We start from the raw sequence: 24514 nt of genomic DNA, 5'->3' as shown, positions 1-24514 counted from the left end.
CCAACTGCAAGTAGACGTGGTCGAAAACCAGTTGCATTTGATAATAGTTCTAATAAAACTAAAAAACGGCGTGTATCTTGTTTAAGTGAATCTCATTCATCCAATGAATTATTATTTGCTGCTAATAAAAAATTTAGAGATGAATCTATTATTATTGCTGCCAAGAACGTTTTAAATATTTCAAATACAGATAAAGCAACTAAATATTCAGCAGACGAAGCACTGGCTTTAATAATTGATGCAAGTCTGACAAAAGCTTCCTATCAATTGGTTAGAAGCGGAGCCTTGGAGAAAGAATTTACAATGATGTCAGAGATGCAAAATTGAAATGTTATCCTGCAAACATAACAGTGGAGGACTATTCAGCTTCAGTTCCTTTAAAAGATTTAATAATTCATACTTTGATAAGAATCTGTGCAGTTCTTGAACCTGTGCTAAGGCACTTGATATTGAACGACAAAGCAATAAAAACAATGACACTAACGTGTAATGCTGGTTTTGATGGTGCTACTGGCTAAAGTATTTATAAACAAGTTTTATCAGAACCCGACATTAACAGAGATTTAAAGCGTGAAGAATCATTATTTATTACTTGTGTAGTACCATTAGATTTGACTGGATTTAACAACAGCAACGAAAAGGTGCCTATTTGGAAAAATCAAAAGTCGTTCTCCACAGGCAATTGTAGACCCATAAGATTTGCATACAAAATGGAATCCAAGGAATCTGTGATTGAAGAAGATCAGTACATTAAAAGTGAGATAGAAAGCTTGGGAATGATTTTATTTGAGGTTTGTAGATCTTCTATTGAAGTAATTTGTATTATTGAACATACAATGATTGATGGGAAGGTTCAAACGATATTATTGTTTTATAATTTTTTGATACAATTTAAAGTTGACAATGTTTTCTTGCACTATTTTTGCTTTTAATATTCCTAAAACATTATTTACCTAAATACTCGATTGTTATTCAATATAGGTGGGTCAAAAATCCGATAAAATATTCAAATATCAATTTACCACTTTGTAACTAAGGAGAGTATCCGGAAACTAAGCAATATAAGTATCCATAGCAACTAAATTTAAAAAATTATCACTTTTGTAAGAAGTGTGATTTCATATTGGTACTCATGACAAATTTAGTGAATATAGCACTTATAAAATATCTGCAGATAACAAAAATATGTTGTTGCTAAGCAAAATAAAGGTATCCATAGCAACGAAATAAAAAATATTACCTTCATAAAAAGCGCAGACATCATATTAGTACTCATACTAATTTTAGTGAATATAGCTCTAATATTAAATTAGTTACGAATTTTGTCCAGTAAAAGTGAATTCTGGCCCACTGTGCACCGGCGATCCCTAGTAATTACACATTTTATAAAGTTTTGCGTAAGAAGGAGTTGAGCCCTGATTGGTCATAAAGGAATGCAGGATAAAAAGCAGGATGTTACAAGAAGTATATAAATCACGGCAATCGTTACTATGGAGTTAATTTATACATTTTTATCCGTTCATCTAAGTCACTCTTTGAAAGTCATGTAGGTTACATATATATATATATATATATATATATATATATATATATATATATATATATATATATATATATATATATATATATATATATATATATATATATATATATATATATATATATATATATATATATATATATATATATGTGTATATGTATATGTATATATATATATATGTATATATTTATATATATATGTATATATTTATATATATATGTATATATTTATATATATATGTATATATTTATATATATATGTATATATTTATATATATATGTATATATATATGTATATGTATATATATATATATATGTATATATATATATGTATATATATACATATATATACATACATGTATATATATATGTATATATTTATATATATGTATATATATGTATATATATGTATATATATATGTATATATATATATATATATATATATATATATATATATATATATATATATATATATATATATATATATATATAAAGAATTTAAAAACATTTCTCTAGGTAGAAATTCTAACTTTTTGTCGTCGTTTTTAAAATGTCTCGTTTGAATGAATCTGCTCCAAAGTATTCAACTACTGAATGGACTATTTCAAATCAACTCAATTATGCTCAGGCTGAGCAAGAACGCAAAGTCAGTGAGTTGATTCGAGATGAAAGTAACAGGCTTTCAAATGAAATAAATATTATTACTCTTAAAACTCAAATTGATGTCAATAAGAAGATTGAGCAAAGATTAAATGATATTCAATTTTGGAAATCTGAGTTGGATAATCAGTTTTTGGAAACAGAAAATGAAATTCAAAATCTCTTAAAGTATCAAAAACGAACTGAAGCTATTCTTCAAATGACTCAAACTCCTTTACTCATATCAAAAGAATGTATTAAAAACAGAGAAAGACGAATATCCATTGATCTTGTTCGTGATGATGTTGAAGTTCAGCTTTTGAAGGTATCTATAAAAATTAAGTATTTAGTTATTTCTTAATATACATTTGATTAAATTTAGGATTTTTGTGAGGGTTATTTTCATATCTAGAATTGGTATGCTTGTTGAAAGTTTAATTCAAGGGTTTATTTAGTTTATTATTGTTGTTATCATTATTAGCATTATGATTATTGTCATTGTTGCTGTTATTATTACTGTTGTTAATATTTTTATTATTAAAAATGTTTATGCAAAATAAGTGAACTTCAGCAAAATGAATTAAGATTACTATAGATATAATGAAACTATAGATGAATACTCTTCTCTAAAATACTTTTAAATAAGTTCTTCTATACATAATGAGATAGGTACTGCCTTTTGTAATTTAGAAAGCAGCATGAGACTTTCCTAATTTCATTGTGGGATCTTTTACTTCCTCTTAGTCTTTTCTTTAGAAAGTTAAGTTTTTGTTGTTAGATTAGAAATTTAAATTTTTGCTGTTAGATTAGATTTTTTAAATTTGATGAATTTATATAAAATCTTCTTCACAGGAAGTTGTGGAATTTGTAACTAAATTAAAAAAAAAGAAAATTTAATTTGTGTGAATTTTTTGTCAACAAAAAAATTAAAGTAGGTGTAAAACTTTTTAGAAAGGGGTAATTTTAAAATTCCATACTTGACTCATAAAAAAAAAATTAATACCATTATTGCATAACACTGTCCAAATTTACTCTGTGCTATTTAATTAAATCACCTCATTCTTGAATATTAATTCTTTTAAAATAAAGTGGCAATTTTACTATAGAAATAATTTTTTTAGCAATAAATTTGATGATTACATTCATAAAAAGAATTATGCTATAAATATCTTTTTATTCAAGGAAGTTGAAATTATTGAAGATTTACAAGTAGCACTTAAGCAGGTACTTGCACAAATAGTGGAAAAAATTAGGTGAAGTTAAACTTTTTTATTTCAATTTTTATTTATTATTAAAATTATTTAAGTTTCTGCAAAAGCCTTTAAGTCTTACAGATATTTAAGTGGATTTTTTTTTGTATAAATGTTTTATTACATTTTCCTAAAAGTAAAATAACATTTACATTTGTTTAAAAATTAAGGTTTTTTAACATAATAAAGTTTTAAGTAATTTTGTATTTTTTTCTTTTACAGCTTTTGAAGACAAATCATTTTTTTGTTATTGCCACTTTATTACATTATTTTGCAATAGTGTCATGCATCTTTAAAGCAAATATGCTGAAATGATTATTCTGTTATCGTTTATCAATGATTAACAATACTTCACCTCTAAAATGTTTAAATAGAGACAATAAAATTTGCTGTCAATTTGTTTTTAATTATTTCTAACTGCTGTAAGAAAACATTCTTTCAGGTTGCTGCGTTCCTCAAACTATTATATTGGTAAAGATATTACAGACAAAGTCTTAGCTTTAAAGATAGACAACCAATGTTACTCTCTGAATAATAATTCATTTCCTAAGCAAACATCAACAACAAAAAAGATCCAGTCCGCGTAAGTACTTGAGTTTCTTGATTATTTAAAGAACAAGTTTTAATCAACTTACAGAAGATAATATTTAAAATCTGCTATTTAACTTAAGTCCTGTAACACCTGAGGCATGGGAAAAGTTTTCAAACAAAAATCTCCTTAAAGCTCAGCAAGAACATGCATCATCTTTAACTTTACGCAGCAAGGTTGACGAAATATTGAACTATGCCTTTGAACATCTGAAAGAACAATCTGAGTTGGTTAATCTTGCTCTATTAAAAAGGATTGATGAAACGGAGTGTGCAAAAAAGAGTTTTCAAGATCACTTAAGTAAAGTGAGTAATATATTATTTACTTTAATATATATATATTGTTCCGTTTTTTTAATTTTTAGTAGACAAGTTTATCTTTCTTTTTTAAAATAATACTCACCTGCATATGTTTTGAACCAAAATATTGTGGTTATACAATTTATGCCTGGACAACTGGTTATCACCCTTAGTGCTTTAACCTCACCAAAAATTGCCCCCTATTTAATCATTTTGAACAAAAATAATCCCTGAGAATAATTAAGTCGATTAGTGTTAAATAAATATGCAGTAGAAAAACTATTACAACAACTTTAACGAATAATCAATAAACTTGTTTGACCCCAGAAATAGATTGTCAAAGGGTGTTGATGTCGGAAGGTTATTGTCCGTTTACGAAATGTTACGATTTTAGGTGCAGCTCGAAATCGACGATATGATAGGTAATATTGATGCGATTCAGCAAGCTATTAATGAAAAAGAAGCTCCGATAAAAGTTGCCCAATATCGACTTGATACACGTATATGGAGACCTAATATAGAGCTATGTGTTGATCGTGTAGAAGAAAAATTGCGAGAAGAGGTAGCAGTTACACTTCATAGGAAAATTTACTTGTCATTTTCTAAAAGGCGAAAAAAAAGTTAAAAGGAACATTTGCAGATAATTTGATTGTGTTCTCTAATGTAAGCATTATCTCTCTACTTTTTTTAGGTTGGCGAGATATCTAATAACGTAGATCGCTTGAAGTCCATGATACTCGAATCTGAAGCATCATTAAAAGGTCTTTTGCGTCAAAAACTTGCTCTTGAAGAAAATATTCAAATCAAAGAAAACACTCTCTTTATCGATCGCAGCCAAAATCTTTTGTTAAGAAAACAAGTTGTATACCAGGAAATGGAAAAATAAATATGTTATTTGTAGCTGCAAGTTTCTGTACTTCTCGTTATTCTTGAAAAGTTATTTGAAAAGCTCCATGATTTGGAAGGACCTTTTTTCGTTGATGAACGGTCTATGAAATCCCCGAATTATTTCTTACGGTTGAATTAATTGCCATTTAGTGAGTTGTAATCATATTGCTTTTAAAAGCTTTCATAATGATTTTGGAGAAATTTTGAAGAAATTCGCTTTTCTCATTGGTTTTGTCTTATGACGGATTTCCCACTACAAATTACTGGCGTTTGTTCTGTCTAATCACTTTGTATTCAATAAAATACTGATTTTTCCGTGTTATGACGGATTTCGCATTCAATAAAATACTGAGATTAGTTACAGTCATCTTTTTTTCAATTGTAGTATTTTAAAGTCTTTACACAACTCTTTATCTTAAACTATTTCATTAGAAATGGATCGAGGATGCTTTGCTAGTAAATATAATTTCTATATCTCTCCACAACTCCATTTGTAGATGCTCTAAACCACCTAGAAAGGTGTAGTGTAGTGTTTTTTCAACTGAAAGTGCTTGTTGTATGTAAGCATTTAGTTTAATATGTTAATTAAAATCTTTATGTTTTGTATAAATTTATATAAAGCATGACCATTTAAATTTTTTTTTAACTTTATAAGAGACAGTTATACAAGATTTGAAATAGATTAATAAAAAAAAACAATATTTTGTTTGTTAAAAGAAAAATAACGAAAATTTGGAAACTTTAAGTAAAGTATTGAACTTATTAAATAATATAATGATAATCTCTTTATCCTATTGATGATATGATAAATCTATGCTGACGATGATTCGTAATAATTTTTGTTTAAAACACTCTTATGTAATTTACATTTTAATTTTTCTGAGTTTCGAATTTTCCTTTCTCAGTTTGTATCACTAAGCTGACATTGGTTAACATGAGCAATAAATTTACAGTTGCGAAAAATAAAATAGTACCACTAAGCGATTTTCCTTTTTGTTAAGAAAACACCATGCAAAATAAATTTTTTTTATAGCTTTGCTGTTTAAAATATTAGCTAACATGTTTACTTTCTAAAACAAATCATTTTGGGAAAAAAACTGCTTGGTGTTGCTCGATTTTAATTAAAAATGCCAATTCTGACCGAAAAATAACATCGCACCACGCACTCTTTTGTTGTAAAATACTCTGGTAACGGTAAAAATAATTGTCAAAATAGCAAGCGTTGGGTTTTTTTGTGCTGTTTTATTCGTTTTATGTTAGTTCGTATTAGTAGGAGATATTTACATATAAAAATGGGACGCGGAAAGTATTATAGTGCAGAAAAACGAGAACTGATCCGAAAGTTGATATCAGCAGGGAAATCTTATAGAGAAGTTGGCCGTTTAGTTGAGTGTTCCAATAAAATGATAAGAAATGCCATAAAATTTCAAGAAAAGCCTGAAACACGTGGTCGAAAACGTTCTATTTCAACATTGCTGGCCAATCGCTTAGTCCAACAGGCTAAAAAGGAACCTTTTAAAACAGCTACCGAGCTGAAAAAGGACTTTAACATCGATGCAACAGTACAAACAGTTCGGAGTTGTCTGCGAGTTAATGTATTAAAAGCCTGTAGCCCCAGAAAAGTTCCACTTCTAAGTGCCAGACATGTTCTAAAGCGTATTGCGTTTGCTAAAAAACACTCAAATTGGCCACTCGAAAAATGGAGGAATGTTTTATGGACAGACGAAAGTAAGATTGTGCTTTATGGTGGAAAAGGCTCTCGGGCGTATGTCAGAACGCAGAATGCAGGATACAATCCAAAATATATCATCAAAACTATTAAACATGGAGGTTGTAGTATAATGAAATGGGCATTGACCCAAAGGACACTAGCAAGAAGGCGAAGAATTGGTTTGAGGAACATAAAGTGAACGTTATGGAGAGGCCAGCACAGTCGCCAAATCTTAGCCCAATCGAGAATTTGTGGGCTGACGTAAAGGAGGTTGTTGTTGCTGCCAAACCCACCACGAAGGAGTCACTTTGGAACGTAGTTAAGGAGACATGGAGCGAAATCCCGCTAAAGCGATGTCAGGACTTGGTTAACTCGATGCCAAGACATTGTGTAGCCGTCATTGCCAATAAAGGTCAAGCTAAAAAATACTAATATGTTAAGAAATAACTAATATTTATTGTAAAATGTTTAAAAAAATTGATCTCATATTTCCTTATTTTAAAGTACACATTAAAGCTGTGGTGCAAATATTTTTTTCGCGTTTTATTTGATTTTTTTTAAATTTTTGTTTAATAAATAAATACTATATATTAAAGCTTGTATATTTTGTTTTTTATAAAAATTAATAAGCCATTTTACTTTTAAATATGTATTTAAAAGATTTTCAAACTATCAAAAATAGTTAAAAACTCCAATTTCAACCAATGGTGCTATTATATCGAGTATATCGCTGTATATCGAGTTTTTTATTTTCAAAATTAATCCTGTGGACTTCTTTTTCTCATTAAAAAGCTTTTTAAACGATCACCTTTTGAAATTGAAATACGGTCCTTTAAACAACTACAGCATCATCTTTGTTTGTTTGTTGTTTTTTTTCACTCTTTAAAACTTGATTTAACTTCTTCATCTTTTCTTAAATTTAAACTTGTCATTACGTTTTAAACTTGTCATTACGTTTTAAAAGGTCTTGAGAGACTTTGTTGGGAATTTTTTTAATGACCTTGGCAAGGTCTTGCTTGGAATCTTATTGCGAAAGTAATTGACAAGTATTTGACTTTTTTTCCTCAAACTGCTCGCACAGCAAGACATAGTGCACATACTTGGGTTGCAATCATTCATGCATATGGTCGGGCAAGTTACAGGCATTGGATGAATAGGTTTCGTTGTAGTGTCATAATTTGTATTAGACTGAAATGGTGCAGATATTGGATATGACACTGTTGCAGTAGAGACTGTCAAGTAAAATTAAAAAGTTTATTAAACTAAGTCTCTCAAAAGTAAACCAAATGAACAATTAGAAATCCAAAATTTTAAGATATATATCTAGAGAATTGTATATGTATTTCATAAAAAAAAATATAAAACGTTTTATATTAGTTGAATACAAAATTAAACCTTACCGTCACAAGGATTTAACGAGCATTGCTGCCATTCTTGTAAAGGAACACATGTTGGCAAAGGGTTTATACATCCTGCAGTTCGATATTGTAAACCATCGCCGCATGTTTTGCTACAGATAGTCCAATCAGTAAAGTCTCCATGAACCTCTGTTTGCTTAGACTCCGTTTTTTCGTGGGAAAAATCATCGTGCAATTCATCTGAATATTGATCTCCTATTCCAAAAAACCCTTGATATAATTTAAGGATACTGCAAACAATTCTAATATTGAATGTAAGTAAAGACCCAAAAGTCTTCTAAAAACATGTAAACCCTATTGCATTCGTATTAGATATTAGTAAAATTTACCTTCCCATGATGAAAATAATCTTTTATCTTGTAGTATGTGATTAACGTGTCCGCTAACCAATTTATGCCAAATCAATGAAGGATTTCTTAATAGCTTCAAATCAATCTGGCCCTGGACAGCATTGCTCACTGCACTATCATCACTAACAGGGGTTTTTGAATCAGCAATCAGTTTCATAACTTCACTATTCACAAATGATTCAATATTTTCGCCTGGCTTGCTCCCTATTGCGTTTCCTTTATCAGCTAACTCAGGATGATTAAATATATTAAAATGCAAATTTGCGGTAAGAATGTTTGTCGCTTCTATCCTCCAAGTTGTGTCAAAATCAAATTCACTGGTGTTGTTGCTTAAAAGTACTCTGATGTTAAAAGGTGGCGTATGTAAGTACCCTAAGGAGTATTTTTCAGATTGGTATGGGTGTATGTAATATGAACCTTGTTCATCTAGCAAAGATTCAAGTGTAAATGAAGCTGATTGAGCTAAAGAGAAAAAATTAGCGTTAAAAATTAAATTTTATACCGTCTTTAAGTTTCTTTCGATTTTAAGTAAGTTTACCAAAATGAGGCGATTGATCTTGCTTTTGTAAGTAAATATCTTTTCCCCTTCTTACTAAATAGTAATCTGTGTATTTTTCACTTTGAAATGAAACAGATAAATCAACTCCTATCAACCCAGGCTGCATAATTTTGAACATATCAGCAGGTGTACCAACTCTTGCAATTTGACCCCTGCCGGCAACTATTCCCAGTTTTTGGTGTGAAAAGGATTTGCGTAGTAAAATGGATGTATAAGCATTTAAGTCATCTTCACCTAAAAATATTTGTTTAAAAAAATAACTTGAATTAGGTGTTGCCGCAGTAAATGTTTTCAAAAATGATTTAAAAAAGTGTTAGAAGAATAGAAACTAAAAAACAATAAAATTTAATTTTATTTAATTTAAATTTAGTGTAATGTAACAAACGAATTCAATAACGTTTATATGTTTTTAAAATACTTTTGGCTTTTTACTTAACCTTTGTTAGCCTCGTCTATATCATCTTGATCAATCGCTTTATCACCATAGGAACACGTGTCATAAAAACTTTTTGTATCGTCATCTTTACCGATAAAGCTTTCAAAAGGAGGTTGATTTTCAGTACAGAGGAAAAAGTATTCGTGTCCGAACAAACGATAAGTGTTTTGTTTCAATCGTATTCTGTAGTCTTGATAAAAAGAAGCTTGGTTTTCTAAAAGGAAAATCACATAAAAATTGTTTCTTTTTATTACTTAAAAAAAGAAAATTTTTCTAACACTGGATGATTTTTTAAGTAAGAAAGTACTCACACTTATTTTTATAAGATTTTTTATTTATTTATCATTAATTTAAGAAAGTTTAATTTACTTAAAATTACTTGAAGAATGATTTCAAATTTCTTTCTTAATTACTTTTCTTTTTTTACCTATTAAAAAATAAGTCTTCAAAGTGTATTAGTAATAATGAACAGGTTTTGCAAGCTTTACCCATTGTTGTTTTACGTAAGAGTCGTATTGTAAAACGAGTTCAATTAATTAATATATTATAATAGTATTGTTATACAAAGATGCGATAAACACAAAGAAGAGATCGTATATAACAGCTCCAGTGGTAGAAGAGTTGCTCGAGTTCGTTACTTCAAGAGAGCGAGTAACATGAATATTATCTTGTGTTATTTATCATTAGCCCATATCAAACACAATTCCAAATTTAAAAAAAATTCACAAAAAAAAAAAAATAATAAGTAAATAAAAACAGTTTGTGCTTGAAGAAGCTGAGTCTACTAACCTTTCACTTGTATTATTGTGTTTAATTCAAACTATTATAAAGTATTTAATTGATTGATGAGCGATCCAAAGGAACTCAATGAATAAGTATCTTTTTATGTGTATTTTTCAGATTGGTATAACATAAAAAGAAAGCATTTATTTCTTTCTAAGTTGTAACTCAACTACCAGAATCCGGCTTGACACCAGAGAATTGGCATGCAATTGTTTGATTTGAAAAATTGACAAGTTTAAACATAATTTACGATATCCACTTATTAGCAGGCATTCCTCTTCCAGTTTATCCAAATAAAATTTGATCTTTAATATTAGATGTTATTGATAAGCTGTCAAAATTAATTATTATTTTTTTTGTTATTATCATTTGGCTTTCAATGAAGGGCCATATTTATCATTTCAGATAATCTTAAAGAATGTTACACAATAAACGATGAATTTGTTAAACTTACACAAATTTTCATGTTTTATGATTTTAAGCAAATATTGTTTTTGTTTCCAAACATATACTGGTGCATATCCATACACCCGGTGTGAAGTTACATCAAAGACCTCGCTGGCTGTGAAATACTTAGAAATGTTAGGTCAATTAGTTACGATTTTAAAAATCTTGAAGCTTTAGGGACAAACTTTAAAAAACCAAATGCTTTTTAAGACTTAGTTCAAACAGTTATCCTTAATGTCCTCTCACCTATGGAGTTTCTTCTACTTCTCGGTGTTGTTAAGTATTAATTCAGAGTCATTCATTCTTCGTTGTTCCCTCCATTGACATTTTTGAATGTATGCTTTACCAATATCCTGATGATAGTTATAGGGAAAAAATTGAAAAACTCAAAAAAAAAAGCATTACATCTAAATCAACTGCATCTTTATTCTAAAGAATTTGTTATATTTACTGTTTCTGTTTATTTAAAATTTTTAAAAACTAAAGCAATTGCATTGTTTTTCGAATTCAGTGTATTTCTAGAAGTTCAATGTTTTCTCGTCTTTAGCTGTTGTGAATGTTCGAGTCGCGGAACTCTGAATAAGTTTTATAAACAGTTAAAAAGGTAAACTTACTTTGTTTATCGTTTGTTATATTATTTAGTGTGATTGTTCTGTTGATGAGATCATCCATTATAGCTTGCAAATAGTGTCCTGGAAATTTGACCGATTCAAATGAAATCAACTCAGGATTTCCGTTTGCTGCAGGATGGTGTTTTAAGAAAACGTCTGCACCATCTTTTAACTCTGAAAGTTTCGGTTTTTTCCCAGGATAGGCATGAATTGTGAGTGACTTATCCAGTGCTTCGATGTGCTCTGTCAGAGTTACGTAATTTCCTGCATAATTGAAAATTTTTAAATTAAAAAGGAAGCAGACCGGTTTATAGTATTAAACTTTCTTCTATATATAGCAACTAAACGTTACTTTTATATATATATATATATATATATATATATATATATATATATATATATATATATATATATATATATATATATATATATATATATATATATATATATGAAAGGTAAGTTGATTATAAATTTTACATACAAAAATACCTTTTTTAGTACTTTCTGTTATAGCATATCTAATACTGTTAATTTCATTAACCGACGTTATAACAATTATTAAACAAAGAACGAACATCATCAAAATCTATTTGCAAATACAATCGATTTATCAGGCTACAGATGACTCGAGCTTATAGTAATGTTTTCTAGCTCAAAATATTAAGGCGCTCCTTGCACATAAGAACTTGCAGCTGCTTAGAAATAAATTTATGCCACTGCGCAATTCTCTATGATACTGGGAGGTAGAAGGTATTCACAAGCTTAAGAAATCAATGAAAAAAATACAACCTTCCACAAGATCAAGAATTGAAACTGCTTCTTGTTAAAAAAGTTCAACAGCTGATTTTTAATACGAACTAAATTTTTTTTAAAAACCATTTGCGTTGATTTTTTTAGCTATACAACCCCCGTTTATTTGTAGATAAACTATGTACTCTCAAGCATAAGAAAAATGTCATTTGCGGGGAACGTTATGTTAAAACTTTCTTTCTGTAAAGCTTGTGTTGGTTATTTGAAGTTTTTTTGAAATAATATTAAAGGTATTATAGTTTAATCATTTAAGAACATTTTAAAAGAAATAATATAAAGAGCTTTAAATTAAAAAAATGCAAGCAATTATTCAAAAAACAATCATCAGGAGAATGGGGATGCGGGAAATTGGAGAGAGAAAGGAATATCAGAAATAAGTCATGAATTGTTTAAGAGCTCAATCAAAAAAAAAAGAAAAAGAAACATTTAGACTATTTTCTGTAAAAATACAAATATTGTTAAAGGGTTTCATCGGATTGACAGGACTTTAAATTGTCACACTTTTACAGTTGGAGAACTGAATTTTTTAGGATTCCTTAAGTACTACGAAATTCAACATAGTCTTTTCTATTAATCAAATTTTAATTAAAAGCGATGTCACAATCACAACGAAGTTTCTTTTTTGTCGCTATATATGCAGTTACAAACTTCACAAAATAATTATTATCAAAGAGCAAAAGGTTTTGAATTAAAGATAAATTAACTTTAACTGTTTTGCTTATTTTAATAAGTTTTAAGAAGTGTGTATATATATATATATATATATATATATGCAATACTTAATTTCCTCTTAACTAAATGCTTCACTATTCTGAGATGAAATTATTATCCTTTTGCGATTTCTAATAAAAATCATCACATTATTAGCAATTTAAAATGTTTTGTTCTATCGTTACAGTGATTTTCTTTTTGTTGATTTCTAGCAACCAAAAAGACAGAACCACTAACACAACGACCACCAGTAAATTCAAAACCCAGCGTTAACAAAGTTAAATAAATCTTTGAAATGCCTTCCATAAAAAGTTAACATATTCTTTAAGAGCTACAAAGTTTTATCATTTCAAATAGATCGAGTTATAGAAGTAAAACTGTGGCTGTAAAATAGAGAAATCCTAGAAAACAATAATACGTCAAATTTAGTTGGAAATTGTGGCAAAATTATGCAAACTATGAGTTATGAGCCAATGTTATCGATGCTTATTTCTTTTTTCCTCTGAAAGTGTTGAGTCTAAAGGCATTTAAAATAAGCGACATTTAAAATTCATTCAAGCGTATTAAAACTAAAAGAAATTTTAAAATACATTTAAACATGAATTAAATGATCAAATAAAACCCAATCTAAAATTCAAAGAAGGGAAAAAAAATTTCACATCTTTAATACTGGAAAAATAACAAAGCTTCTTTTATAAAAACTGTCATAAAACGGTTATAAGTACCTTGAGGTAGCGAGGCAGTGTTATTTTCGAGGTTTTTAACAGATACTGAAAAATTTTATTAAATGTTATGTCTTAAGAAATTTTTGAGCGCTTTTAAAAAAGTACTCAAATGGTCAATGGTACAACATGTACGTTGTACCTTTGACCGAGGTGTGTTGTTCCTTTGACCGTAATGTTATTAATAAGTTCTCATGAATTATTTGGATTTTTAATAAGTAATCATAATAATAAGTAATATTACAGCTTTGCTATATGTTATAAAGAACTTTCTGGCCAACCACATGTCAATAAAAGCTTATATAAAACCATTTTGTAAGAAATTAAAGACCGCAGCAAGTTATAACCAAAAAACATTTTTTGATGGTCTAAAGTAAAATTTTGTTTCTTATCACTTTTATATTACAATCCCAAGTAAAACGTTTTGTTGTAATTCAGTTTATTAACTTTGTATTTTAAAAAAACTACTAATTGCAGCATTACATAGGTCTCCCTTAGTTTGGATTTTTTGATAGATCTAGTTTTGTATCTTGTCTTGTACAAAGGGCCATTCATTGTCCTTGTACTTAGGGCCGTGTTTTAAAGTAACATCTATGGTCATAATCCTTATGATTTTGTTTTTTTGTGGTAAAAGAAAATGACATCAATTACCAGTACTATTTCGATTTAGTCACATTTTTTTCAGTTGGATGCTATTTACATGGGACGGTTAGGGTTAAGATTGGAAACTTCAAATGTGATTGAATTGTACAAAATGTTTTTAATTAAGTTGTTACTATCTTTTAGTTAATTTAAGAGCAAAAATAAATTTCTATAACTTGCTATACTAGCTGGTGGCCTAGGTACAATTAGAAATGAACTCATTGTACCTAAGGTTACCGATTTTAAAACCCTTTTACTTGGCGGAGTTTTATATTTTAAGTAATTATGTCGATATCAATAGGAAGTAATTTGTATGATATGATCATACAAAAAATCTGGCCCTAAGTAGATTATTATCCCCTAAATAGGTTTTTAACTTAGAAACCTCTTAAAACCCAACCAAAACTATTTTTAGTAGTCAGATTCATTTAGATTTGACCATAATGCTTTTCAGAGGAAATCTTTTAATGCAGACAATGAAAAATACGAAATTAAAATATATTATATTAAATAACATTACTGTACAGTAAAAGATGTCAGATCAATATCAAACATAAGATACTGACATCTAGATGATCCATGACCAACACTTGGTGGTGGAACTTTCATTATAATATCTTCAAGTTCTACATCATAAATATTGTCATCTTTTTGTAAAAATTTATTGTCTCCTGAACCAACAACTTCAATAACTTTTGCCACATAATGTCTAGAGTATTTCTTTTCACTAAACTTGACAAGTAAGAAATTTCCTGAAACAATTTCACTATTTTCTGATTCATTGTCAAGTATATTTATTCCAAAATCAATTTCATCAAAACTTTCATTATTTAAACTTGTGTCAGAATGTTGATTAAAAATAATCTGTTTTGCCGTGGATCTTATTTGTCTTGAAAAAGGTTTTTGACATTGTTCATTATTAGATTTTGAATGTAAAATAACTTTCATTTCAAGTGTAACAGTTAAAATGCGTGATTTTCCCTTACACCTTTTTGAAATAGCTGCCTTTCTTAATTTGGCTTTTGGGTGAGGTCATATTATTTCAGGTGAAACAATTTCCAATGTTGATGGTAAATTGCCAGGAGTGGTTTCAACCTCATTGCTATCATTAGAAATGCAAGTTTCAGTATCCACTATTGGCCTATCAGTAACAGTTGCAGCTAAGAAGTCAATTTCAGTAAAAGTACATTTAAAACTGTTAACAATATTATTCGGTACAAAAGCTTGAGGATAAGCTTGACCAACAAGGTAAGATATATCATAAATTGTAACTGGTTTACCAGCATTTCCTGGTGATATCATCCAATTATTCATTGCATCATTATAAAATATTTTAAATGGACCAAAAACACCACGATCAAGGGGTTGCATTTTATGGGTTGAGGATGAAATGTCATTAAAACTATGCCCGATCTTTTAGCTAATTCAATAATAGAAATGTTAACATGACTTTCATGGATATCCATTAATAAAAGAACTGGTTTTTCTACCGAAGGTCGTACATTACTAATAAAATGCTCAAGAAATTGCAGAAAAATGACTTCATTTGACCATCCAGACTTATTAGCTGCTCCTACACCTCCAGGAGGAGCACCATTCAACATGTAGTCCTTAAATTTTACACGCGGAAATACAAGTAATAGTGGAATGCTACTTCCAGTAGCATTAATGGCTGCAATCATTGTTACATTATTGCCTCATTCTGCACTAGTCATACTTCCTATTTGCTTTTTGCCCTTTGGGGCTAGGATTTTTGGTGGTACATGAACTGTAGTAATTCCTGTTTCATCACAATTCCAAATGTTTGATGGCTCCTTTCATCAAAATGATAACGTTCTAAAACATTTTTATAATTTTTAAACACAATTCTTACAGTTTCTTTATTGAATGCAGAAGATCTATCAAGACTTGTTGGCTGCGGTTTACGTAGGGATAACTTATCATTATATCTTTTCTGAAAATCACGTAGCCATTGTTCACCAGCACATTTATTCTTTATCCATGAAGTTTCAATTTTTTTATGGTTTGCTAAAGCATACTCATATACAAAGAATCTGATTTGCTTTAATGTAAGTCCATAATGCATATTTGCAGCATCTGCCAAGTATTTTACCAAAATTAATTCTTCTTTTGTTGAGAATACTTTTTTTGGTTTCTTATGTGAATATGAATACTGGGTTCTTCCAGATTTTTTAAACTGCTTTAACTGATATATCAAAGTTGATTTTTTAATGTTGCAATGTCTTGCTGCTTTACTTAGACTCATTTTTTGTTGAAGAACAAAATTCACTGCATCAAACATATCCTTCTCGCAAATCTTCTTACGAAAAACACCAACCTTACTCCTTGGCATTTTAAGATTAAAACATATTAACAGAAATGGGTAAAACTGCAGTTAAGCGGCGTAAAATAATTTTAAATTTTCGCTTGATTAAACTCTGCGATGGTGAAAATGAAAAAAATTTATCTGAAAGTAACTTTACGAAACGTGAAAGAAAACCACATTCGAAATATGGAAAAATTCGAAATGTATAAAAAGAAAAGAAAAGAAAAGAAAAGCCTCATACAAAAGATAAGTAAAAGTAATAGTCACTGTTAAATTTTCTTATTTTCTCATTTCTATTACTTATATATTATATACGTATTATATTTATATATACAAAAATTAATTTTATCAATTGATTCTGCACTGAATAAATCGTTTATATTAAGTAAATAGTTATTCTTAGTTAACATGGTAAATCTTCGTTTAGATGGCTATGCAACGTGTTGGTCGTGGGAGACCAAGTGCTCCAACAACTATTGTTGCTGAAGATGAAATCCTGGCTGAACCTGTAATTGATAAATAAAACGGCTATTTTCATAGCCACATATTTTTTAAAAATATATTAGCAAGAACAATAATTGTAGTATCCTATATTCTATAATTCTAATAAGAAGTTTGTCTAAAACAAACTAAAATTATACAATCATAAAATATAAAAGTTTAAATTTCTTTACATATTTAATTATGTAATAAGTAAATATTAACAATATAAATGATAAAATAATTAAATATCAACAATAAAAACAAAAAACAAAAATATTTAAAAAAAAGGTATTTAAAAAATAACTACTTTGAAATTTATCTACTTTGGTTTTTATAATTCTTTAAGAACTTTTAGCCTCTGCGAGCGAGAGCGCTAAAAGCAAAAATATTAAATTATTTTACGCCGCTTAACTGCAGTATTACCCAGAAATGATTATATATTTATTTGCTCTTACTTCTTTATTGCTGTACAGAAATCAAGTACAACTATATAATCAACTTAATTATCAAGTTGCTACAGCTGCCAACTAACTTAAGTATCAAAACTGATTATCAAGCATTATAAGTACATAAAAATATACATTTCAATAATGGATTGTGTGTCAAGTGTAAAATTTACTCTTATTTATCAATAAATTAAATAAAACACAATGCATAAGATATAGAAATATAAAAAAATATAATTTGTTAATATTATTGTATCACTTATATTATATTTAAAACTTTCAAAATACCAGCAAGAAAGTAATAGCACGCTTTTCGCTGATTTTTACATGCACTGCTGTTTGATAAATTTGATGAAAAATTTCATGTGTCCTCTTAAAGTTCGCAAAAAATTAAAGCGCAGAACAAACCAGTCAAAGGTACAACGTCCTACTCTGGTCAAAGGTACACGAGTTGGATTTCTTCAACAATTATCATCTCAAACCCCATTTAGGGTTAGAAATAATTATTTAAACTTTTCCATAACAAAAAAAAGATGTTGGTTAATGTAAGTTGTATCATACATTAACCAAACAACTATTTATGACAGTTTTGTTATCAAAATAAGATAAACATAAATATTTATTTTTTAAGAGCTAAAACTAATAATTTCTTGTGGATCAACACAATCTTCCCCAACCATGGTATTTTAAGGTAAAAAGAGTCGTCATGGACTAATATTTCAAATGGCACTTCACGTTTTTGCAAAATGATAAGTCGGCCAACAGGACAGAGTGACTAAAGGTACAACGTGGTCAAAGGTACAACAGGTTCCCCTATATTAAACCAGATCAAAATTTATCGACAGATTTCAAATTACATCAAAAAAAAAAATTTCGTTTAAAAGTAAAAAACCTTTTAAAGTTTTTTTAGAAAGGAAAGGGGCAATTAGGGGTCGGGGCGGGGTTGGTTTCGCTCCAACTACCCTAATTTTTTGCAAGTCATTCTCATTCGACATCAGTAACAACATACTAGAAATTTGAGTATGCCCCATGCCTCTTAGTTACCTATCTATAACAACAAAATTCCTGGGCACTCCCCTAAAGTATGTGATTTCTCCCCAGGCCCCCACTAAAAAAAGTTGTCTTTTACATTTTTTGAATAAGGAAACGTTTTTAAATAATAATCAAAAAAAAATTTCAGGGGATGTGTTGCAAGGTCTTAGGACATGTTTCTATGTACCGTGACCGAATAATAGTAAAATTTCAAGTATTGAGTAATAGAAGCTAGTCAAAACAAAAATCTAAGAAAACAATTACCTACCGATGGTTAAAACCAGATTAAGCATCAGGGTTTTGTTTTTTCTTTAACAATTAGCAATAAAAAATTAAGTGCAAACTCCTATACCTGTCATTTGAAATAAAATGAATATTGTAAATGTATTATAATATTCGTTTTATTTCAAATGACTGATATAGAAGTAATAAAAGAAATAAACGAATGTTATAAATATATATTCTATATATTTAGGCATAAAATCGTAAGATTCGAGGAAAATATTTGCAATACCTTACGTATGTAAGGTATTGCAAAATAGTTTTAGGTACCTATAACTACTTTGTTTAAACCCTTTCAGACATTTCGCTGAGTTGCTATTTGATTAAACCTGTAAAACTTAATTTTCAAAAGCAACAAATAAAGTATGAAAATAAAATTGTCAAGCTAAAAACCTTTTCTTTTTAAATTTACAAAGAGTTCTTTTTTAATAAGCTTCAGATGATTCAATTTATTTTAAGGGCTGGTAAATAAAACTGTACTTTGTAGATTATTTTTAGTTATTAACAGAAAAACAGAAACATTAATGCTTAGAATTAACCTACGCTGCCTGCAAAAATCAACTTGCTGCATGAAATTTTCATGTTTATTTGGAAAAGGTTCTAAACAGATAAATACAAAAGTTTTAAAACAATACAGATAGTGACACAAATATATTTCGAAGTATTTTTGTGATTGATAACAAATATTGGTGATAAAAGAAAAACATTATGACAAAACCTACTACAAGTATTAAAAATCCTACTAATCTTCCACAAGATATTGCCGATTTTAAGGCATAAGTTTTGTACATGAAACAACAGGTATAAGAAAAGAAAATATAAACGACAGGAAATCAAGAAAAAAAAAAATTCTGGCTTCTGATGGGGCTTTTCCTATAAAACATATTTTGATGCCGATCATAGTTTAATAGAAAAGTTTGCAATTCTCCTAACGGTGCTATGAGTTACACATGCGGAGAAATCTCAAACAAATTTAATAGTTTAAAAACAACAAAAAGGAAGAAAATTCTGATGCTTTAAGATTTGGCTTAATTCTCCAAATAAGAATTAGCTTTTTTGTGTCATTTCTGCATTTATCAAATAAAATTCCGATTAGGAAGTTACTGATCAGAAAAAATGACCATAATAATATTGTTGCTAAAAAAAAAGAGAAACATACATCAATTATTTCTTCAAATAATTTTTTTATGTTTTATAAAAAAATTTCTTAAAAATGTTTTTTTAAACTCAGAAAAACTTTTTAAACGTCAAGTTGTTTTTTGAAACATAATTTCCCGTTTAAAAGTGTTTAGGTACCGGGGAAAAAAATATGCTTTTTGAAATTCCCACAAAATTTTCTGATAATTTCAAAAAACATTTTTTAGGCCATAAGGATGAGTTTTTTCTATAGGTACTTTGTTTGATGTAAAGGTTTTTACATTCAAGCGAAATTTACTTTTTCAGATAAATAATTTAAAGTTCTAATACCATTGCAACGGCTTTATCGACACTTTTTTCAAAATATCTCAGCCTTGAAAACTAGTCAAAACTGTCAGCGTTCACCTAAAACGTTCCTTTAAACATCCTCTTCTATTCAGCCTATAAGCTATACTTTGAAAACCTTTAAGACACTTAACTTTAATTCTCCTATCGTATCAGGGTTTAACCAATTGTTTTTTTCTTCTTTTTTTTTTTTTTCATTTTTTTTTTCTTTACTTTTATTCTTACTTTTTTTTTTATCTAAATAAAAGAATAAAAGTAAGAATAAAAGTTATAGTTAAAAATACCACAACCACAAGTTAAGAAGTCTAAATTTGAAATGGTTTCTGAAAAAAAGACAAACCACGAACAAGAAAAAGAAAAGATTTTCTACCAAAAACATAAATGCCAATAATGCATCAACAACAGTAAACAATAAATTGACGAAAAAGAAATCAATGTCTGGAAAAAAAACTGTTTAATTTTCTGAAAGTGATCTCCGATTGTGACCCCTTGATGTAATTTTTTAATAGTCTTGGTTTGCCACTGGTGTGTATGGTTGAACGAATCCTGATTGTGTGATTGTTAAATTCAATGAGCGCTTTTTGCTCATGCAACCACTGATGGCTCAGACAACATATGATGAAATTAGCAGAGAATTGCACAATGCCTATATGCAAATTGCATATGAGTCGATGAAATAAACTAGCAAACAAAATCGCGAACAAAAATCTGTAGATCATTTTGTGCTTATTGATTCTAAAGTTAAAAGTGATTGCATTTTGAAAATTTCAATAAAATCTGATAATTTTTCACTGACTTATCCTTGTTGGAAATCATTTTAGTTTTATTTCAGGATAAAAACCAATTATTTACGCGGTAATTAAATACGTAATACGTAAATTATATGAAAATCGTATTTGGTTATTTGTTGTTTTTTTTTTTATAGTAGGGTAAAGGCGGGTAACTTCAACATCTCTTCAAAACAAAGCAAATAAAATAGTTTGGTTGTGAAATCATATTATAGCGGTGTAGCGAAATGACAAGATCAGCAAAATTGAGATTTTTGTTTGAATAAAAATGAATTTTATTTAAATTGATTATTGGCTTTTTCTTATCTATAAAAAGTGCAATAGACTACTTTTGAGTTATAATTACGACCAAAAGTTGTATTTATAATATGTATGGATAAATACTGAATAAAAGGTGAGCAATAGTATTAACAAAATACCACATAAACCACTTCTTGTGCACCCCAGACCACGTGGACTTTTTAAGGATATTGAAAATAAATTTAAAAAAATGAATAAATTGTTTAAAAATTGTGAACATAACCGACCATTAAAAAAAAAGAACTTAACTGACAAGGCAATTGACGGAAAAGGTTTAAAAGGTTTTTTTTTTTACATTTCGATTAATATAAGTGATATGAAAACAAAATTTGCATTGAGAGTCGATGGACGCACTCTGAGGAGATGTTTTGATGTTAGAAAGTACAAATGAAAAAAAAAAAGAATTGTTGGTAAAAGCAATTGTTTGATGCAAAGGGAAATAATGCAATATGTAAAACAGCATTGCGAACTGTCCATTAAATAAAGACCGAGAAACCATAAACCGAAGCTTAAATGGGAAAATAATCACCCAAGTAGCAACGTTTATATGGCCCGACAACGGTCCGGTTCTGGCTGCGAAACATGGCCGGGCCTGACTTACCAGACCTGGCGCAGTGTCGCCATGCACATTGGCTTAATTATGGTCCAGGGCTGGCTAGCGATTGCAGGCTCTGGCGTTTCAACGGGCCACCACTAGCAAATGCTTAAAGGTCCTATGCAACCCCATAGACTTACCAGAACCGAATCGGTGACGGGCCAAAAACAGTAAATCGCTGTTATTATAACGTTCCTCTTTAACAGTTTTATATATTGCATGTACATATTATTGATATATGAAAACAAAGTTTTAGATTTTTAATTTATTTTAATTAAATCATTAAAGCCTGTCATTTAAATGTTTATTATTAATGGAATAGAGAAAACACCATTAAGTTAAATCACTCTTTTCGATTTGTAAATTTAAAACAAAATGAATATAAATTGCTTCATCAAAATAAAACCAAATTCAGCAAACAAATTCTATTTATAAATCTTATAAAGAAGAATTTGTTAACAAAAATAAACTATTTTTGACTTAATTATTATATTATATATAATGTAAATTATTAATATAATATATATTATCTATATGCATTTAAATTTCTTCAGAAATGTTTTACAAGAGGCTACCTATTTTACAATTTTTTATTATTATTGGTAAATTATTTGTGTCATCATCAAAATCCCTTTAAGAAACATTTAAACTAAAATGTAAAATCAGTCCGCGTAAATAATTTATGCAAGGTTGCAATTATAGCATACTACCAATGATTGGTATTTAACAAAGTTAAAAGCTATTTATCTCAGCATAATTTCTTATGGCTCTTTGTTTTCTGCCACCGTTATGATCAGTAGCTCCTGCCAAAGTGAACAAGTACTTTTTGGATGTCACTTTCGGATGCATCTATGATTGGACCGTTTTTTCTTAATGCTCCTGTGAATATACATCATCCATTGTAGTTAAATACAACACATTAATTATTACTAAACATAATACTAAGAATAAAATATACATTATGTATGGTATCAAAAAATTTATGATACATTTAAGTTTATATCTTTAAATGTTAATAATTATCCATTAAAGTTTAGGAATAATCCCTTCTATTTTAAGATATAAATGCAGGTAAGAAGACCTTAAATAATGCATTATATAACAAATTTTTTAATAAAGAAATATTTAAATCATCTACTATACTTTTTAAATAATATTATATACTGCTATACTTACTATTATTCTTACTATTATTTGAGATTTCTGCACAAGCAATTAATAAATTAATATGTTGACAGCTCCCAAAAGTTGTAAGTTGGTTAGCAATTATCATTTTAGACCTATATAATAACTAGGTTTCTTTGGTCTAAATTTAAAACTTTGATACTTTTTCTTCACTACTACTTAACAAAATAAATTTAAACAAACTAAAAACAAAAATTATACTAAATGTTACTGAGAGCTTGTACCTTATTTTATCATATTTATTCTGAAAAACGAAAAACAGATAAGGTAACATACAACAAATTGTAAGAATATGTTTTGTTAACCAAAAGATATATATTTATATTTGAAATTTACGTAAATAATTTTGCGAAAAAAATGTTATCTTAAAGAAAAAAAACAGATTTTTATTTGAAACTTATATTTATCAATATTTGAACTCAAAATATAAAACTTCATCACAATCAGTTTTATAATTTTCATTTAAGCGTTCATTTTTTCCGTCGCCATCTTGAGAGTCCAAAACAGGCTTCAAAAAAATTTGCCGTAAACACAATTCAGTTCACTGATCTCAAATTATAACTGGTAGCGTATATCAAAAAAATTTTGAAGCCAGTTTTGGCCTCCCAAGATGGCGGCGGAATTAAGGAATGGTAATATGAGAATTAAGAAACTGATAATAATCAAGTTTTATATCTTGAGCTCAAATATTGATAAATATATAATTTTCTAATAAAAATCTAGTTTTTTTGTTTAACATAAGATTTTTTTCATAAAAATAACGGAATGTTACATATTCACATAAATTTCAAATATAAATATTTTTTTACTTAAGAAAACATATTCTTACAATAAGTTGCTCTATATTAACTTTCTGTTTTTCGTTTTTTAGAAAAAATGTAATAAAATAAAAATTCTGAGTAAAACTAAGTACAAATTTTAATTTTAATTTGCTTAAATTTAGTTTGTTTAATAAAAGTAAAGAAAAAGTATTTGTATGATTGTGTAGAAATCTCAAGTTTCAAATAGTTAGCATTTGTTATATAATTTATGTACCTTTTAGTTCTTAACTACCCAATGCTGTGTGCTAGAAGGTTAATAACACAACAGCATGGTAGGCAGCTGATTTTATTTTTCAGATAAATAGTTTTTTAGGCATTAGTTCATCAGATAGGCACTAAAAAAATATAAATGCTGCATGAACTATTAGC

The 24514-nt window shown here is 28.4% G+C and overlaps 3 protein-coding genes across 8 annotated transcripts in view; 1 reads left to right on the top strand and 2 right to left on the bottom strand.

Moving 5' to 3' along the window:
- The window catches only part of LOC149886089 (uncharacterized), a 282044-nt gene that overhangs the window by 107785 nt on the left and 149745 nt on the right, over positions 1-24514 (bottom strand). The window lies entirely within an intron of this gene.
- Positions 1227-5274, top strand: LOC145184654 (tektin-1-like). 3 transcript variants are annotated; one of them, XM_090093649.1, is made up of 7 exons: positions 1227-1546; positions 2061-2504; positions 3362-3432; positions 3872-4012; positions 4101-4323; positions 4712-4879; positions 5009-5274. In XM_090093649.1, the coding sequence occupies exons 2-7, from the start codon at positions 2091-2093 to the stop codon at positions 5201-5203; spliced, it is 1212 nt and encodes a 403-aa protein (XP_089949775.1). In that variant the 5' UTR covers positions 1227-1546; positions 2061-2090; the 3' UTR covers positions 5204-5274. The 3 variants fall into 3 exon arrangements, with proteins under 3 accessions (XP_089949775.1, XP_089949774.1, XP_089949772.1); XM_090093648.1 differs by having other exon boundaries at positions 1263-1546; positions 2057-2504; XM_090093646.1 differs by having other exon boundaries at positions 1427-1550.
- On the bottom strand, positions 7550-23100 carry LOC145184646 (uncharacterized). 4 transcript variants are annotated; one of them, XM_090092666.1, is made up of 8 exons: positions 22925-23082; positions 11524-11784; positions 11156-11262; positions 9681-9893; positions 9223-9477; positions 8664-9146; positions 8317-8529; positions 7550-8148 (listed from the first exon to the last, which is right to left on the bottom strand). In XM_090092666.1, exons 5-8 carry the CDS (start codon positions 9359-9361, stop codon positions 7874-7876), a joined length of 1110 nt encoding a protein of 369 aa, XP_089948792.1. In that variant the 5' UTR covers positions 9362-9477; positions 9681-9893; positions 11156-11262; positions 11524-11784; positions 22925-23082; the 3' UTR covers positions 7550-7873. The 4 variants fall into 4 exon arrangements, with proteins under 4 accessions (XP_089948792.1, XP_089948793.1, XP_089948791.1 ...); XM_090092667.1 differs by lacking the exon at positions 22925-23082 and adding an exon at positions 12010-12200; XM_090092665.1 differs by lacking the exon at positions 11156-11262 and having other exon boundaries at positions 22925-23100.

The sequence above is a fragment of the Hydra viridissima genome, unplaced genomic scaffold (assembly GCF_058129835.1).
Source record: "Hydra viridissima isolate aposymbiotic clone 2 unplaced genomic scaffold, HvirCarnegie_v1 scaffold_7, whole genome shotgun sequence".
Classification (NCBI taxonomy): Eukaryota; Metazoa; Cnidaria; class Hydrozoa; order Anthoathecata; family Hydridae; genus Hydra; species Hydra viridissima.
Note: the sequence above shows the minus strand (reverse complement) of the source record. Positions and strands in the feature narration are given on the sequence as shown.

Excerpts from the sequence above, each read along its gene's own strand:
- LOC145184654 (XM_090093649.1), top strand. The coding sequence starts at position 2,091 with ATGTCTCGTTTGAATGAATCTGCTCCAAAGTATTCAACTACTGAATGG. Across the intron at positions 4,013-4,100 it reads ACAAAAAAGATCCAGTCCGC|TCCTGTAACACCTGAGGCAT; the intron begins GTAAGTACTTGA and ends ATTTAACTTAAG. Across the intron at positions 4,880-5,008 it reads AAGAAAAATTGCGAGAAGAG|GTTGGCGAGATATCTAATAA; the intron begins GTAGCAGTTACA and ends TACTTTTTTTAG.
- LOC145184646 (XM_090092664.1), bottom strand. The coding sequence starts at position 12,100 with ATGATGTTCGTTCTTTGTTTAATAATTGTTATAACGTCGGTTAATGAA. Across the intron at positions 11,785-12,009 it reads AACAGAAAGTACTAAAAAAG|GAAATTACGTAACTCTGACA; the intron begins GTATTTTTGTAT and ends TCAATTATGCAG. Across the intron at positions 8,530-8,663 it reads ATTATTTTCATCATGGGAAG|GAGATCAATATTCAGATGAA; the intron begins GTAAATTTTACT and ends TTTTTGGAATAG.